This window comes from Nycticebus coucang, chromosome 6, assembly GCF_027406575.1.
Source record: "Nycticebus coucang isolate mNycCou1 chromosome 6, mNycCou1.pri, whole genome shotgun sequence".
Classification (NCBI taxonomy): domain Eukaryota; kingdom Metazoa; phylum Chordata; class Mammalia; order Primates; family Lorisidae; genus Nycticebus; species Nycticebus coucang.
The window spans coordinates 11,593,638-11,610,865 of NC_069785.1; the positions used below are offsets into that span (position 1 = coordinate 11,593,638).

Consider the following 17,228-nt stretch of genomic DNA (forward strand, 5'->3'; position numbering starts at 1 on the left):
TGTTAAATAAGGAATCTTTTCCCCACTGAATGTTTTTAATTGGCTTGTCAAAAATCAAATAGCAGTAAGTAGCTGGATTCATCTCTTGGTTCTCTATTCTGTTCCAGATATCTACTTCTCTGTTTTTGTGCCAATACCATGCTGTTTTGATCACTATCGATTTGTAGTAAAGTCTGAGGTCTGGTAGTGTGATTCCTCCTGTTTTGTTTTTATTTCTGAGTAATGTCTTGGCTATTCGAGGTTTTTTCTGATTCCATATAAAATGAAGTAATGTTTTTTCAAGATCTTTAAAATATGACAGTGGAGCTTTAATAGGGAGTGCGTTGAAATTATATATTGCTTTGGGTAGTATGGACATTTTAATAATGTTGATTCTTCCCAGCCATGAGCATGGTATGTTTTTCCATTTGTTAACATTTTCAGCTATTTCTTTTCTTAGAGTTTCATAGTTCTCTTTATAGAGATCTTTCACGTCTTTTGTTAGGTAAATTCCCAAATATTTCATCTTCTTTGGCACTACTGTGAATGGGATAGAGTCCTTAACTGCTTTTTCAATTTGACTGTTGTTGGTGTATATAAAGGCTACCGATTTATGAATGTTGATTTTGTAACCTGAGACGCTGCTGTATTCCTTGATCACTTCTAGGAGTTTTGTAGTAGAGTCCCTAGTGTTTTCCAGATACACAATCATATCATCTGCGAAGAGCGAGAGTTTGATCTCTTCTGACCCTATATGGATACCCTTGATCGCCTTTTCTTCCCTAATTGTGGTGGCTAAAACTTCCATTACAATGTTGAAAAGCAATGGAGACAATGGGCAGCCTTGTCTGGTTCCTGATCTGAGTGGAAATGATTCCAATTTAACTCCATTCAATATGATATTGGCTGTGGGTTTGCTGTAGATAGCCTCTATCAGTTTAAGAAAAGTCCCTTCTAGACCAATTTTCTTGAGTGTTCTGATCATGAAGGGATGTTGGATATTATCAAAAGCTTTTTCTGCATCAATTGAGAGAATCATATGGTCTTTGTTTTTTAATTTGTTTATGTGCTGAATTACATTTATAGATTTACGTATATTGAACCAGCCTTGAGACCCTGGGATAAAACCAACTTGGTCATGATGTATAATTTGTTTGATGTGTTGCTGGATTCTGTTTGTTAGGATCTTGTTGAATATTTTTGCATCTATATTCATTAGTGATATTGGTCTATAATTTTCTTTTCTTGTTGGGTCTTTTCCTGGTTTGGGGATCAGGGTGATGTTTGCTTCATAGAACGTGTTGGGTAGTCTTCCTTCTTTTTCTACATTTTGGAACAGGTTGAGTAATATAGGTACTAATTCCTCTTTAAAGGTTTGGTAGAATTCTGATGTGAAACCATCTGGTCCTGGGCTTTTCTTTTTAGGGAGGTTTTGTATAGTTGATGCTATTTCTGAACTTGATATGGGTCTGTTCAACATTTCTACTTGATTCTGGTTAAGTCTTGGAAGGTGGCGTGCTTCCAAGTATCGGTCTATTTCCTTCAGATTTTCATATTTCTGAGAATAAAGTTTCTTGTAATATTCATTAAGGATTTTTTGGATTTCTGATGAGTCTGTGGTTATTTTGTCTTTGTTGTTTCTGATTGATGATATTAGAGATTTTACTCTTTTTTTCCTGATTAGGTTGGCCAGAGGTTTATCTATTTTATTGACCTTTTCAAAAAACCAGCTTTTTGATTTATTGATCTGTTGTATTATTCTTTTGTTTTCAATTTCATTTAATTCTGCTCTAATTTTGGTTATTTCCTTTCTTCTACTGGGTTTGGGGTTGGAATGTTCTTCCTTTTCCAGTTGCGTGAGATGTCGCATTAAGTTGTTAACTTCCTCTCTTTCTATTCTCTTGAGGAAGGCTTGCAGTGCTATAAATTTCCCTCTTAGAACTGCCTTTGTGGTGTCCCAGAGGTTCTGATAGTTTGTGTCTTCATTGTCGTTTTGTTCCAAAAAATTGGCGATTTCTTTCTTAATCTCATCTCTGACCCAGCTATCATTCAGCATAAGGTTATTTAACTTCCATGTTTTTGTATGGGTATGCAGATTCCTGTTGTTACTCAATTCAAGTTTTATTCCATGATGGTCCGAGAAGATGCATGGAATAATTTCTATTCCTTTAAATTTACTGAGGTTAGACTTGTGACGTAAAATGTGGTCAATTTTGGAGTAAGTTCCATGGGCTGATGAGAAGTATGTGTATTCAGTTTTGTTGGGATGAAATGTTCTGTAGATGTCTGCTAAATCTAAATATTGGATGGTTAGTTTAAATCTAAGATTTCTTTGCTCAGCTTCTTTCTGGAGGATCGATCCAACACTGCCAAGGGAGTGTTGAAATCTCCGACGATTATGGAGCTGGAGGAAATCAAGTTACTCATGTCTGTTAGAGTTTCTCTTATAAATTGAGGTGCATTCTGGTTGGGTGCATAGATATTAATAATTGAGATCTCATCATATTGAGTATTACCCTTAAGAAATATGAAGTGACCATTCTTGTCCTTCCTTACTTTTGATGGTTTAAAGCCTACTGTATCTGCAAATAAAATTGCAACACCTGCTTTTTTCTGATTACCATTTGCCTGAAATATGGATGACCATCCTTTCACCCTGAGTCTGTATTTGTCTTTTAAGTTGAGATGTGACTCTTGTATGCAACAAATATCTGGCTTGAGTTTTTGTATCCAGTCAGCTAACCTATGCCTCTTTAGAGGACAGTTTAAGCCATTCACATTGATGGAGAGTATTGATAAGTCTGGTGGAATTTTGGGTATCGAGTTTTTCAAAGGTCCAGTGGACATTTTTAATCCTTTCGCCAGTGTGGAAGTTGGAGTTTGATCCGAAGTTTCTGAGTGAGTTTACTTTTGTGGTATAGGATTGGGTTGGTCATTGTGGAGGATAGGTCTGAGAACATCCTGAAGAGCTGGTTTACTTATGGCAAATTTTTTCAACATATGAATGTCATTGAAGTATTTAATTTCTCCATCATAGATGAAACTCAGTTTAGCTGGATACAAGATCCTGGGTTGAAAGTTTTTTTGCTTTAGGAGATTAAAAGTTGATGACCAGCCTCTTCTTGCTTGAAAAGTTTCAGCAGAGAGATCTGCAGTTATTCTAATATTCTTACCTTTGTACGTTATAGTTTTCTTTCACTGGGCTGTTTTGAGAATCTTCTCTTTCATGTTAACTTTAGTGAAGCTAATTATGATATGTTTGGGGGATGACTTATTGGGGTTGAATCGTGCTGGGGTTCTGAAGCTGTCTGCTATCTGAATTTCAGATTCTCTAGGCATGTCTGGAAAATTTTCTTTCATAATTTCATGCAGAATGGCCTCTGTGCCCTTGGAGGCCACTTCATCGTTCTCGGAAATTCCTATAATCCTTATGTTGCTTTTTTTCGAATTATCTGAGAGTTCTCTGAGTGAGTGATCCGTTTTTGCTCTCCATTTCTTTTCCTCTTTGAGAGATTGGGAGCGTTCGAAGACTTTATCTTCAATGTCAGAAATCCTTTCTTCTGCTTGCTCCATTCTGTTACTGAGGGATTCTACTATATTTTTCATATCTTTGAGGGCTGTAAGTTCTTGCTTCAGTGTGTCTAAGTCTTTGGTGGTTTTGTCTTTAAATTCGTTAAATTCTTGAGACAATTTTTGAATTTCTCCTCGGATTCCTAATTCCATTTTATTAATCTTGTCTGCCATCCCAATTCTGAATTCGATTTCTGACATCTCAGCCAGTTGTTTATGAATGGGATCTTCAATCACATCTGCCGTATCTTTTCTTGGGGGGATTTATCTATTCTGGTTATTCATGTTACCAGAGTTTTTCCACTGATTCTGCCCCTGGTTATTTTACTCTCTTTGGTTTTTCCCCTGGGGTTTTATCGAGGGCCCGAACAGTGTTGTGGCCTGAGAAACTGGGGCCCTGTCTGGTGTGGTGGAGCAAAGTGGTTCTGTCTTGCTTTCAGCTGGTTTCTGTTCGATCCTATTGCAACTCTACTCTGGCTTGAAGTCTCAGCTGTGTGGAAAAATCAGCAATTAAGTCACCCCGCCTGCCCACCTCTGGCCCCAGTTGGAAAAGGAGAATCAACCTTCCTACAACCGTATACCCAGGGCACCGCCTGAAAAGTCCTCAGTCTATTAGCCCAGTTCAAAAGGTCCAAATCAACTGTCTCATTCGGCACTTGTCTCGGGTGAGAGAGTTCAAGAGGTCTCTGGGAACTGGATCACAGGGGCCTGGTGGCTCCTCTGACACGGCTCACCCCAGTGCAGCGTGGAGTCAGGAGGAGCCACCCAGCAAACAGAGCAGTCTAGGAAGGTTGACGTCTCCTTCCCACTTTGCCCCTCCATCGGACCCAGTCACTGGTATCTCTGCAGATGGCTAACCCAGTTGCCTGCAGTGAACAGACACTCCAGGGGTTTGCACCTGCCTGAATCGCAAGGAAGCCTGCCAGGCCCCCGCAGACTGCCGCTATCTAGCAGGAGGAGATGGGGCCTGACATCTATGAGTGTTTGATGCAGGTGATGGGAGGGAGGTGTTCACTCAGGCTTAGCCCCGTCCCTGATGGATGCTGCTAACAGAACAGAACAGACAACTCTGCGGGGTTCTGTCTCTGTTCCTGTTGAAATCGCCTACAGAAGACGAGCTGTTTTGAGTTCAAATGTCTTTGGTGTTGGAGGTTTGAGTCCGATCACCTCTCTGGGTCAGCCCCGCCCTGGAAGCTTCCCGGGTTTGTGAGCAGTGTCAGGAAATCCCCCGTTCACCGGTGGCCTCCTCTGGTTGCCCAGGGAGACAGGGGGTATGGCCTCAGAATATCCAGAAGTGAGCGTTCTGCCGTTAAAGAAAAAACGGCTGTTGATCTACCTCCAGGGAACTGCTGCTCTGGTGTGGGCACTCAGGCGACCCTTTTCTCTTCTGTCTCGCGCCCCAGAGTCAGCACTGAGTGGCCGCAGTTTGTGCTGGGTCCACACCCCTCAAGAGATCCCCCAAAATCAGAACTCTTGGGGGATAGGCCCCCAGACCCCGAATGGGAGTGGGGGGGCGGAAGCTAGAGTTTCATTCAGTTTTAGGCAACAATACGGCCCGGGGAGGGCTCCTGCACTGCACCGCAGGGAAGTGCCGCCAAGGCTTGATTTCCCCTCAGCAGAGTGCCCTCTCCTCGCTCACGTGTCCCAGAGTCGGCGCTGACCTGACGCATCTCAGGCACTGTGCACTCCCCTCGAGAAATCACCCAAGGATCCGAACTCCTGGGGGATAGGCCCTCAGACCCCGAGTGAGAGTAGGGGCTCTCAGCTCTCAGCGGGGAAGCTAGAGTCTTATTCAGTCTTGTGCCCGGGGAGGGTTGCTGCACTGCACGGCAGGGAAGTGCCGTGAGGCGTGACTCCCCCTCAGCCCGGTGCCCTCTCCTCACTCGCGCGCCTCAGAGTCAATGCTGACCAGTCGCAACTCGGGGACTGTCCACTCCCCTTGAGAAATCACCCAAGGATCCGAACTCCTGGAGGACAGGCCTCCAGACCTCAGTGGGAGGGAGGGGAGCGCCGGGAGGGTTGCCGGCAAAGGATTCCCAAAGTTTTATTCTGTTTTATGCCTGGCAGGAGAACGCCACGGCACCCCAGTAGGGGAGGTAGGTCCAGTTTTTAGAAGGTCTCTCCCGTGGAGTGTAGTGGGAGGGCCTTTAATTTCTGCCCACTTGTTTAATTGTGGGGCTCTTGAGCCGGTCCCATGGGGGAGGGGGACTCCCATCCGCTTAGTGGTGGATTTCGTACCTTTTGTTTGCGTCCTTGTGATCGCAGCTTGCCTCAGCGGTGTTGATGTGCGTTCTTCAACCTTCTCTCTTGGTGAGGCTCAAGTCCACCAGGATACTTACTAAATTTCTGTCCCTTAACTCTCCTTCTGGACGGGAGCCTCTGTTGAAAGCTGGCTTCAGTCCACCATCTTGTCTCTCTCCTCATTAATTAATTTAATGTTAACCACATGTTTAATTGCATGGGACTTGTTTGTTATAAGAGGCCCTGGCAGAAATGTAGAATTTTTCTATGAAGCTGGAGGATTTTTTTTTCTGAAAAAAATTTTTTTTGAGACAGTCTTATTTTGTCACCCTTGGTAGAGTGCAGTGGCATCATAGCTCACAGCAACCTCCAACTCTTGGGCTCAAGCGATCCTCCTGCCCCAGCCTCCCAAGTAGCTGTGCAGGCTCCTGCCACAACACCCAGCTATTTTTAGAGACAAGGCCTCCATCTTATTTGGGGTGGTCTCTAACTCCTTAGCTCAGGCAATTCTCCTGCCTTAGCCTCCCAGAGTGCTAGGATTACAGGCGTGAACTCCCACACTGGCCTGTTCCTGAAATTTTTAGTGATTGTTGCAAATCTTTGAAAAAATGTGTTTTGTGTGTTTTGGACATTGAAGGAGTCCCAGTCAGTCAGGAATTTATTCTTCTGTTACCCAGTGAGATTCTGGAATAACCCAAGGTGGGTACTTTCTATAGGGCGTCTGGCTTCCCTGGCAGGATGGTAAGCAGGGAGAGGAGAGTTTTCCTCATTAATTTATTGCCCTTCTACCTCATCACAGAGATGAAGGTAAAGCTGGCAGTGGATGTCCACTCTGAGGAGAGACGTGGGTTAGGGAATCAGCTCCCCATTCCTAACCAACCTGACCAGGATTTTTGCCAATGGCAGCTGCTTAGACCTCACTTTTTCTAGGTCTGTGAGAAGGCTATGCTGTCAGGGTCAGGGCTTCCTGGACCTGTGGCTGAACTCTCTGTTGTGTGGAATTAGTGCTGGCCGGGAGAAGAATCCCCAGAACAGAGGTTGCCTGGTATCTCTCCATCTCCAACACGTACACACACACACTGGAAAGAGGCATAATCTGCCATGTCGGGCTCACCAACTTGACTCTGAGACAGCCTGGGGCAGGTATCCCTCCATCCCAGATGCTGAGGATATAGGAAGTAGAGGCTGGGAGTCCTGGAGCTGACATTTATAAAAAGCATATTTTCTTTGTAAGAACCTAAGATGTTTATTTAAGAAATGATATGGGTAAGATAATATGTGAAGATACATGTATTTATCTTTTTTCTTCCTGTATTTTCCAGTTTTCCTTCCCCAAAGTCAAATGTGCTCTTTTGTGCTTACTCTCCAAGGGGATGAACGTAGCAGATCAGGCAGGAAAGTGGCTTGCTAAACATGTCCCTTCACTCGTTGCCTTAGGATTCAACCCCAGAGTTCAGAAAGGATTTGCAGAAACAGGAAAAGGTGTCTCATGGAAGATAAAGGAGAGAGGGGCTTCACCTCAAGCTAGAGAGAGAGAGTCTTCCAGAGTCAGCCATAATTCTAGCCAAGTCACAGAGAGTGGGGAGAAGTGAGCTTCTGGGATTATCAGTCTTTTCTGACGCAGCTTGCCAGGGAGATAGTTATCATCTTTGTGTGCAGGGCTTGTCAGTTGAGAGAATTATTTGAGGACCCAGAATCTCTTGCAAGCTGACCTGCTGTCCTGGCCACCTCTACTGTGCACCCTGCCGCTGATCCAAAGGGTCTTCTTTGTGCTCCACAGATCTATAGAACTCTCTGTCTCTCTTTCTTTTCTCCATGGAGAAAAGAAGGAATCTCTCATTTTTTTCTTCCTTGGGGGAAATCCTTTCCTCTTCCTCTTTCTGACTAATAGACTGTCAATGTCTTATTTTAATTGTTTCTACAGAGCTCCAAAGTTTAGGCTTTGGAAGATAACAGATAAATTATAAGCTATTTTTTCTCCTCATTCCACATTTATCTTGACCAAAGAGCATAATCCAGTTGCCTACCTGTATAAAGGGAAGAAAAAGGGGAAAGGTATAAGAAGAAAATATAGCAGCAGATCAGTACCTCAAAGTGACATCCTGGTCAAACGAGCATTGCGTGGTTCGTGTATGAGGTTAGCAAACAATTCAAAGTGAATTTGGGAAATATCCCCTGGGCCCAGGAACTGTTGGAGACACAGACCACACTTTCTTCCCACCAAGGCCTCATATGGCTTTAATATTTTTTCATGTTGATGGTGTTGGGGTACTTCAAGCACTTTAATTAAACGAATGTAGAAGTTAATACCCTTGGAAAAATGTGAAACTAGAACAGGTTGCAGGTGGCAATCTAGGGGTTTTCTAATTTGGAAATATGTGCAGAATGAGGAGGGTAAAGGCGCAGGACAGAGAGTGGAGGTAGGGAAGTGCTATTTCCTCCGTACTATGAGAGGACGCAAAGTTTAATCTCATCTTAACGTGAGGCATCTACTGAGTCAGGTCTTACATTTATGAGCAGCTTTATAATCCTCTCTTATTCCTCATCTACACTCTTTGTCTTTACCTTTTGATTATATTCTATTTTTTCAATTTTATACTTCTAGTAAATGAAGGTTTCACACATGAGCTTTACTGGAAAGCCTTTGATGTGGCCCTTCACCTGAGACGAAGCTTTGTTGGGACGCTGACCACTGTGTGGAGTCCTTCCCTCCCTCGTAGTCTGCTTTTTCTGTTCATACCCGAGCATGAACTGTGTTCAATGACCCTCTGAGCCACACAGAGCATCTCTGGAAAGTAGAGATGATGACTGGGATGGCAGCTACTGAAGTGCTCTCCCAGAGTATAGCTGAAGCGATTCCAAACCCTATCACCACACTGCCCAGAGCCGACATACCTCTGCCTTCCCGGGAGGGCTGGGAAGGCTGCCTTCCGGGAGCTGCCCCTGGTGCCACTGTGGTTTAGGTTAAGGTGGTCTTGGTGAGGAGGGATCATTGTTTTTCAGTGTCCTCAATTTCTGCTGTATTCTGAAAGAGGTGAGGGAAACCTACTGGCACTCCCAGCAGAGGTCTTATGTCTACCCTGTGTGGTGGCCAGATGTGCACCAACCCCAAGGTGCTATGTAATTGGAATGGTTGTTCAAACAGTAAGTGTCATTTCATGGTTTTCCTTTCCCCTGCACTGTACTATAGGCTTTTGTTCTTTAAGTGGGAGAAAGGACGCTTTATGTTTCAATACTGAATTCTCTTTTCTGCTTGCAAGCATCTCATAGGATGTTATAGGCGTTCGGGCAAATGAGAATGGTCGACTCAATTATCTGTACTTGAACAAATTAGCAGATTATTAGAAACAAAGGAAACTCTTTTGATCCCTATTACTACAGAGTCACCATCAACCCTACCTTCTCCTCTGATATAAAAGGTTGCCAAGTAAGCGGGTTCTGTATCTCCCAAGCACCCAATGATATTTTAAGAAAAGAGGCTAATTGAAAAGGCTCTTTGTAAATAAAGCAGTGAGTTTCCTTGCCTATCCTTGGTTACCCCAGGCCTACTTCTGCCTGCTGTAGAAGCACTGTCTTGTGGAGGCTGGGAGTTCACATTCTGGCAGTCTGATTCTTATTAGCTGGGTCCTCTTGAGCAAGTTGCTTAATTAACAGCTCTGTGCCTCATTTGTAAAATGGGAAGAACACTCTGTGTTCTGATCTGTAGCATGGGAAGAGTGATGGTGGAGTAAAGGAGGAAAGATCTTTGAATCTATTTGTAAAGATCTTTGAAAATACCTGACACTGGATTAACCATGACCACTGTGTCCAGGCTTTCCTGTGGGTGCTTCTCAGTGCCAGCAGCCTCTTCCTCCAGAATCTCCTCCCTGGATCTTAGATCTAGGTGCGGAAGGAGGGACACCATCCAGTGTGTTTATAAACTGTCTTATTGTTTCCTTGACTATTTATGCCTGTTGTTTCTGACTCATATTTGTAGCAACCCTATTGTTCAGAAACAATTTTCACCTTTTTTAAAGGGCTTTATCTGCACAACCAACCTAAGAAGTTAAGAATCGATAGATGTCTCCACTAGATATTGTGCTCTGACACCCTCTGATAGAATTACACAATAATGCCAATGAGATATAAAAGAATAACACCAAGAACGCAAAGCTCAGGTTGAAAAGGAGGCGGGTATTTCACAGACCACACACAGACCCACACAAGGTGTGCTGATGCCAGAGAGCCACTGGCTTCCTGGCTCAGGAGCAAGGAAGTGGCAGCAGGAACTTGACTTCTATAGAGAATAGAATCTTTTGCATTTTTGTGTGACACAGGACACAGGGTCACATGAAAAAACAGATTATGGCATAACACTGGGAACTGGAGTAGTGCACCCTACCCATGGAAAGAGGCTACGATTCCCAAAGGGGCCTCAATGGTTGCTTGGAGCTGTGGCTCATTAATATGCTGAGTGCCTAAAAAGAAGAAGTTTGATGTTCCATCCTGGCATCCAGAATGTAAACCAAGTCCCCCACAGCCACCCTCCAGATGATACAGGCAATATCTTCACATTTCAATAGGTCATTGGGAGACATAATCTGGAATAGGGGCCTAGTGGGTGGTGGAGGCAAGGAAGCATTGCCTGCAGAACCACTGGACAGGGAGGAATACTTTTCCATCAGATTTAACAATAAAGAGACCAGTGATGGTCTTAACCTTTGTAGTTTCATGGAATTTTGGTGTAAATATGAGAATATAATGGGTAGAGTAATTGAGGGTGAAAGAAGTGAGTATATATATCTTTTCCAAGAAATATAGACTATGCCTCTCCCACGGTGAGTCAGGTGCAGGACACACAGAAAGGATTTTAGCACGCTCATGTTCAAGGGGAAGGTGCAGTAGGGAGGGATTGGTGGAAAGGTTTGAAGGGTGGGCTGAGGGACAGAGACTGAGGGGATGACATGGCAAAGCCCTGAGAAGAAGTCTTTCGTGCTTTGGGCTAAAGGAATTTGGAAGTAGGATCTTTTATTAATGATACAGAGTAATATAGGTTGAAAACCACCTGCCCCTTCACAGAAGATTGCAAGAATGTTGGGATAGGGATGCCATGGGGACTGGGGTGAACTGAGATGGGTTTGTGCCTTGGTGGGGCTAAAGCGTATGAGGAATGAGAGCTCTGAGTGAACGTGAAGCAGGGAGTGGAACCCAGAGGAGCGGGTTTCTCTGGGTTCCAGAGGAAGTGGAATCACAGAACATGCAGTATTTAAGGCCAACTCAGGTGGACTTGTCAAGGGCAGTAGGCCCATGGCAGGAAGGACTCTCACATGACCATGAACATGTCCAGCAAACCCACAAATCCAAGACAAGCTTTATTGCTGGTAAGGATGGAGGGAGGGGCTTTCAAAGAACTCTGTGTGTGTACCAGACCCCCTCTATTAGACAGAACAGTTCTGATGCGGAGAGTGGATTTTACCTACCGTGGTTGGCAATCCTTGTTGACTGAAAGAATGGTGTGAAAGGTATTAGCAAATACTTCTCAGATGATTAGGTTTGTCAAGACTTGAAACAGTTATTACAAAAAAAGACAGTGTGAAAATCTGGAAATAAACCTTAGCAATGATAATAATTAGATCTTTGAAAGCTTTGTTTAGACTTTTAAAAAGCTCATTCTTAAAATTTTTCTGGGATCATAATTTCAAAGTAATAACACCTGTTTTATTGGTTTCTTTATAACACTTTTTTTTTATTTTACCCTGCCCTTTTGTTACCCTTAATTATGAACAAGAAAGAATATACTAAATTCTTCAGAAAGGAAATTTCCATGATGATAATAATAACCTTTTTGATTTTTATATTTGGTTCTAAATTAGTCATATCACAAGGCAATAAGAAAGGTAAATATATTAAATTCTATTAATTATTCTATTACCTTCCATTTAAATGTGACTAAATTTTAAAAAATGACCCTTTTATTTGATTTTATAGGTGCCTCGGTAAGAATTATGTTGATCAGAATTCCGTGAGCTAAACTTACAAACTTCTTGAATTTAATAAATGAAAAAGCCAGTGATCAGGCTATCCTGTAAGTTGTGAGGGGAATATAAATATTTCATCTCCAAGAAGGCTTCCAGTAATTCCTGCATCCTAAGAGTCGCAGCCCCCTTTCTGAATGGGGCTAATCTGGGTAATTAATAAGATAGTGTGAAATGATAGTGTATAAACAAGGAAGAAAAGTAAAAAAAACGTAGCTTAATCTCTCTTGTATGACTTGCTTTGGGAGAAGCCATCTATCTACTCCAGCCAGCTTGGAAAAAACACTCAAGCATCCCTATGAAGAGGTCTATGTGGAAAAGAACTCACAGCTAGCACTAACTTGTCAGGCAGGCGAGCGAGCCACTTAGTGAACTCTCTAGCCCCAGACAATAACCAACCTACCTACCTTCCTTCCTTCCTTCCTTCCTTCCTTCCTTCCTTCCTTCCTTCCTTCCTTCCTTCCTTCTTTCCTTCCTTTCTTCCTTCCTTCCTTCCTTCCTTCTTTCCTTCCTTTCTTCCTTCCTCCTTTCCTTTCCTTTCCCTTCCCTTCCCTTCCCTTCCCTTCCCTTCCCTTCCCTTCCCTTCCCTTTCTTTCTTTCTTTCTCTTTCTCTCTCTCTCCCTCCTTCCCTCCCTTCCTTCCTTTTCCTCACTCTCTTTCTTTTTTTTTTTTTATTGTTGGGGATTCATTGAGGGTACAATAAGCCAGTTACACTGATTGCAATTGTTAGGTAAAGTCCCTCTTGCAATCATGTCTTGCCCCCATAAAGTGTGACACACACTAATCCTCACTCTCTTTCTATCTTTCTTTACCCAATCTTTTTTTTTTTTTTTTACCATGACAAGATTCCTGTCATTTAATTAGATTTGCCATGAAAAGCAATAACCTTGGCTAACCACTGCGTCCTCCTCCTCCACCTAAGCCTCATCTCCCTTCATCTGCATGCAGCACAAGAACCCAAAGGCCTCCCTACATTCCTCCCCACTCATATGGCAAGTGTCACTACGTTGACACAGCCTCCTCCATAAAGCATGAAAGGGGATGAATACAAATACCTTTATGAAGAGTATTGTTGTGCTATTATCTTTGGGTAGAGTCAGGGCAGAGATGGAAGCAAAGGCAGGGTGAGGTCTGGCAATCTCTTAGAGATCAGAATTTGCCTGACGGATACAAAGCCCATAGTTCACCCAGCAAGGGGATTATATTTAAAAGGACAGGGACACAGTAAGTAAAGCAAGCAAACAGCCCTCAGAATGGGAGAAGATATTTGCAGGTTATGTCTCTGACAAAGGTTTAATAACCAGAATCCACAGAGAACTCAAACGCATTAGCAAGAATAGAACAAGGGATCCCATCGCAGGCTGGGCAAGGGATTTGAAGAGAAACTTCTCTGAAGAAGACAGGTGCGTGGCCTTCAGACATATGAAAAAATGCTCATCATCTTTAATCATCAGAGAAATGCAAATCAAAACTACTTTGAGATACCATCTAACTCCAGTGAGACTAGCCTATATCACAAAATCCCAAGACCAGAGATGTTGGCATGGATGTGGAGAAAAGGGAACACTTTTGCATTGCTGGTGGGAATGCAAATTAATACATTCCTTTTGGAAAGAGATATGGAGAACACTTAGAGATCTAAAAATAGATCTGCCATTTAATCCTGTAATCCCTCTACTGGGCATATACCCAGAAAACCAAAAAGCACATCATAACAAAGATATTTGTACCAGAATGTTTATTGCAGCTCAATTCATAATTGTTGAGTCATGGAAGAAGCCCAAGTGCCCATCGATCCACGAATGGATTAATAAATTGTGGTATATGTACACCATGGAATATTATGCAGCCTTAAAGAAAGATGGAGACCTTACCTCTTTCATGTTTACATGGATGGAGCTGGAACATATTCTTCTCAGTAAAGTATCTCAAGAAGAAAAATTACCCAATGTACTCATCCCTACTATGAATCTAATTTAGGGTTTTCACATGAAAGCTATAACCCAGTTACAACCTAAGAATAGGGGGAAGGGGGATAGGGAGGGGAGGGAGGGTGGAGGTGGGTAGAGGGAAGGGGATTGGTGGGATGACACCAGCGGTGCATCTTACAAGGGTATATGTGAAACTTGGTAAACAGTCTGTAAAGCTAGTGAATGATGCCCCATGATTATATTGATGTACACAGCTATGATTTAATTAAAAAATAAATAAAAAAATAAGTAAAAAGGGGCGGCGCCTGTGGCTCAGCGAGTAGGGCGCCGACCCCACATGCTGAGGGTGGCGGGTTCAAACCCAGCCCCGGTCAAACTGCAACAACAAAAAAAAATAGCCGGGCGTTGTGGCGGGCGCCTGTAGTCCCAGCTACTAGGGAGGCTGAGGCAAGAGAATCGCGGAAGCCCAGGAGTTAGAGGTTGCTGTGAGCCGTGTGACGCCACGGCACTCTACCCAAGGGCGGTACAGTGAGACTCTGTCTCTACAAAAAAAAAAAAAAAAAAAAAAAAAAAAATAAGTAAAAGGACAGGGCTAGAATTGGCTAGGCTGAAAGCTTTCTTCTAGTTTATATGACAGGGTAAGGGCAGCTTAAAATTCATTCTCCTTCCCCGGCTATGCCTCACACAACTCCCGGATAGAAGGGTAGGGGGCTCCTGAGCAGGGAACAGAGTCATAGTCCTCACAAGTTTCACCTGATTCCCAGAGCTTACAGCAGTGAGTTGGGCACATCCCCTGGTGCTACCTGACCCCTTCCCCCAGCTCAGAGCTTCTTCTCTCCACCTGTGAGTACCAGGTCCTGCAGGATATCAGACAGTGATACAATTCCCTTGACCAGATCATTCTCATCCACCATGATAAGTCGGTGAACCTCTGCTTCCACTAGCCTGTTGATGATAGTCTCCAGAGTCTCATGCAGATAGCACTTGAGAACACCCTCAAAGTAATGTGATCGATGTTGCAGGGCTTTAGTCACAGACACATCTAGGTTATTATAGGTCTTTTCTGCTGCCAGATTGATAACATCAAACTTGGAGTAGATGTCCACCACACGCCCTTTCTCATCCACCACTGGCAGGGCCGAGACTCGGTGTTGAACAAAGATGCCCAGGGCCATGTAGACAGGGGTGGTAGTATGAACCATAGCAATATTGGTGCCAATAAGTAGCTCTTCCAGAGACTTAGACATGAACTCTGATTTAGGGAACTCTGTGATAAACAATTTGAGGAACTTCAGGATGAGCTTATTGGTGAAGATGTACAAGGTGTTGCCTGATTCTGGGTCAATCACTGGTAGCCTATGGATCTTGTTTCGAATTAATGAAGATACAGCATCAAACAAGCTGGCATTAGGAGAAATGCAGACAAGCGGTTTAAAGGAATCCTGTAGGTATACCTCTCTCCAAGTCTCTATCTTGTGTTCTTCTAGCTCATAGATCTGTACCAAAGCTGATTTATAGTAGCGATGCAGGATATTGATGAAATCAGTGATGGTCAGCATGCCCACAAAACTTTGCTTCTTACTATCCCACAAAGGGGCAGCTCGTACACCATTAGTCACCAAAGCAAAGAAAGCTTTCTTCACCTGCAGGGAAGTATCAAATACAACCAATTTGGAGCTTGTGGGAATGAGGTCATAGCAGCGATGAGACTTCATGAAGGAAGTATACACACTTGTTGGATTCGGGGGTCTCTTGAGGATGCTTATTTTCCAGAGCTGGGGAGCTCTCTGGAGAAATAACCGTCTCCATTGCAAGAGGAGCAGGCTAGGGTCGTTCGTTTTGGGCTCTTTACCCAATCTTTCATTGACTTATCTGAGCTGGCAACTCGACTGCAACCTCATGAAAGATCTTGAACTGGAACCACCCAGTTAAAATGAATTCTTGACCCACAGAAACTGTGTGAGATAATACATGTTTATCATTTTAAGCTGTTAAGTGTGGGGGTAATTTGTTATATAGCAGCAGATAACTGATGCAACGTTATCAGGGAAACTTTCTATCCCTCTTTGCTTTCCAATTAAACTTTCCTTGCTTGTTGACACCGCCAGAATCCTTGAGACCAAAGAAGTTGATACTCTCATGAGCAAGTAAGGGTTTGTACAGGAGTCCCTACTCTTATTTCAAGGTCAACACACAGATAGAAGAGGAAGATGTAAAACAAAAACTAAATAAACATACATCAAAGAAAAATGCTTTTCCTATTCCTGACCTTGTGATATTTGGGAGGTTTGTGTTTGGTGTTCTGATTTTTAGTTATAAATCTACTTAATCTTCTCAAAAAATAATGTTACAAATTGTGGTGCTTAATTTTATGTGTCATCTTGCCAGGGCCGGGGGGTACCCATATATTTGGTTAAACACGATTTCTGGGTTGTCTGTGAGTGTGTTTCTGAATGAGATTACCATTTGAATTGGTAGACTGAGTAAAGCAGACAGCCCTTCCTAATGAGGATGGGTCTTATCCATTCTTTTGAAGGCCTGAATAGAATAAAAGGCTCAGTAAGAAATAATTCTTTCTCTCTTCCTGAATGTCTATGAGCTGGACATAGGTCTTCTCCTACCTTTAAACTTGAATTCAGACTTAGATTGGAACTTACATCATCGGCTCTCTTGTATTTCCAACCTGCTGACTGAGCCTGGGACTTAAGCCTCTATCATCATGGAGCCAATGTCTTTTTTTCTTTCTTTCTTTCTTTTTCTTTTTTTTTTGAGACAAAGTCTCACTATGTTGCCCTCAGTGGAGTGCCGTGGAGTGATAGCTTATAGCAACCTCAAACTCTTGGGCTCAAGAAATTCTCTTGTTTCAGCCTCCTAATAGCTGGGACTACAGGTGCCCACTACAACACCCGGCTATTTTTTTTGTTGCAGTTGTAATTTTTGTTTAGCTGGCCCAGGCTGGATTCGAACCCACCAGCCTCAGTGTATGTGGCTGGTGCCATAATCATTGTACTGCGGGCGCTGAGCCACCAAGCCACCAAGCCACCAATTTGTTACAGTACATCCCTATGTAAATGTATATGTGTGTGTATGTACATGTATATGTATAAAATACGTGTGTGTACATATATATGTATATATATACATAAATAATTCTATTGGTTCTGTTTCTCTGGAGAACTCAGACTAATACACAAATTATACACCTTTTGTCTTTACAACACATAGGCAAATACAATAATATTAACTTTTGGGACTAAATACTAAAGGATTAGTGCAGGATTCTAACTTCTGTTTACAACATTGCTCCATTGTGAGAAGCATTCTGATCTAAAATTACTTTTTGGAACACAACTCATTTTTAAATTGAAGACTGCTTTAAATTTAAACAGATATCAGCTTTTGTTTTTGGATCCTAGCTGCTTACGAAACAAAGTGCCCATCCCTCTCTTTTTAATTATTCCTTTTCCTGATGGTGCTGCCACCTATATGGCAG

The 17,228-nt window shown here is 42.9% G+C and overlaps 1 protein-coding gene across 1 annotated transcript; it reads right to left on the bottom strand.

Moving 5' to 3' along the window:
• Positions 1–14,346: 14,346 nt before the first annotated feature.
• Positions 14,347–15,573, bottom strand: LOC128588572 (5'-AMP-activated protein kinase subunit gamma-1-like). The gene is given in 2 exon segments (XM_053595473.1): positions 14,347–15,469; positions 15,471–15,573. Coding segments are annotated over 2 exon segments (987 nt in total). The 5' UTR covers positions 15,545–15,573; the 3' UTR covers positions 14,347–14,556.
• Positions 15,574–17,228: the final 1,655 nt, after the last annotated feature.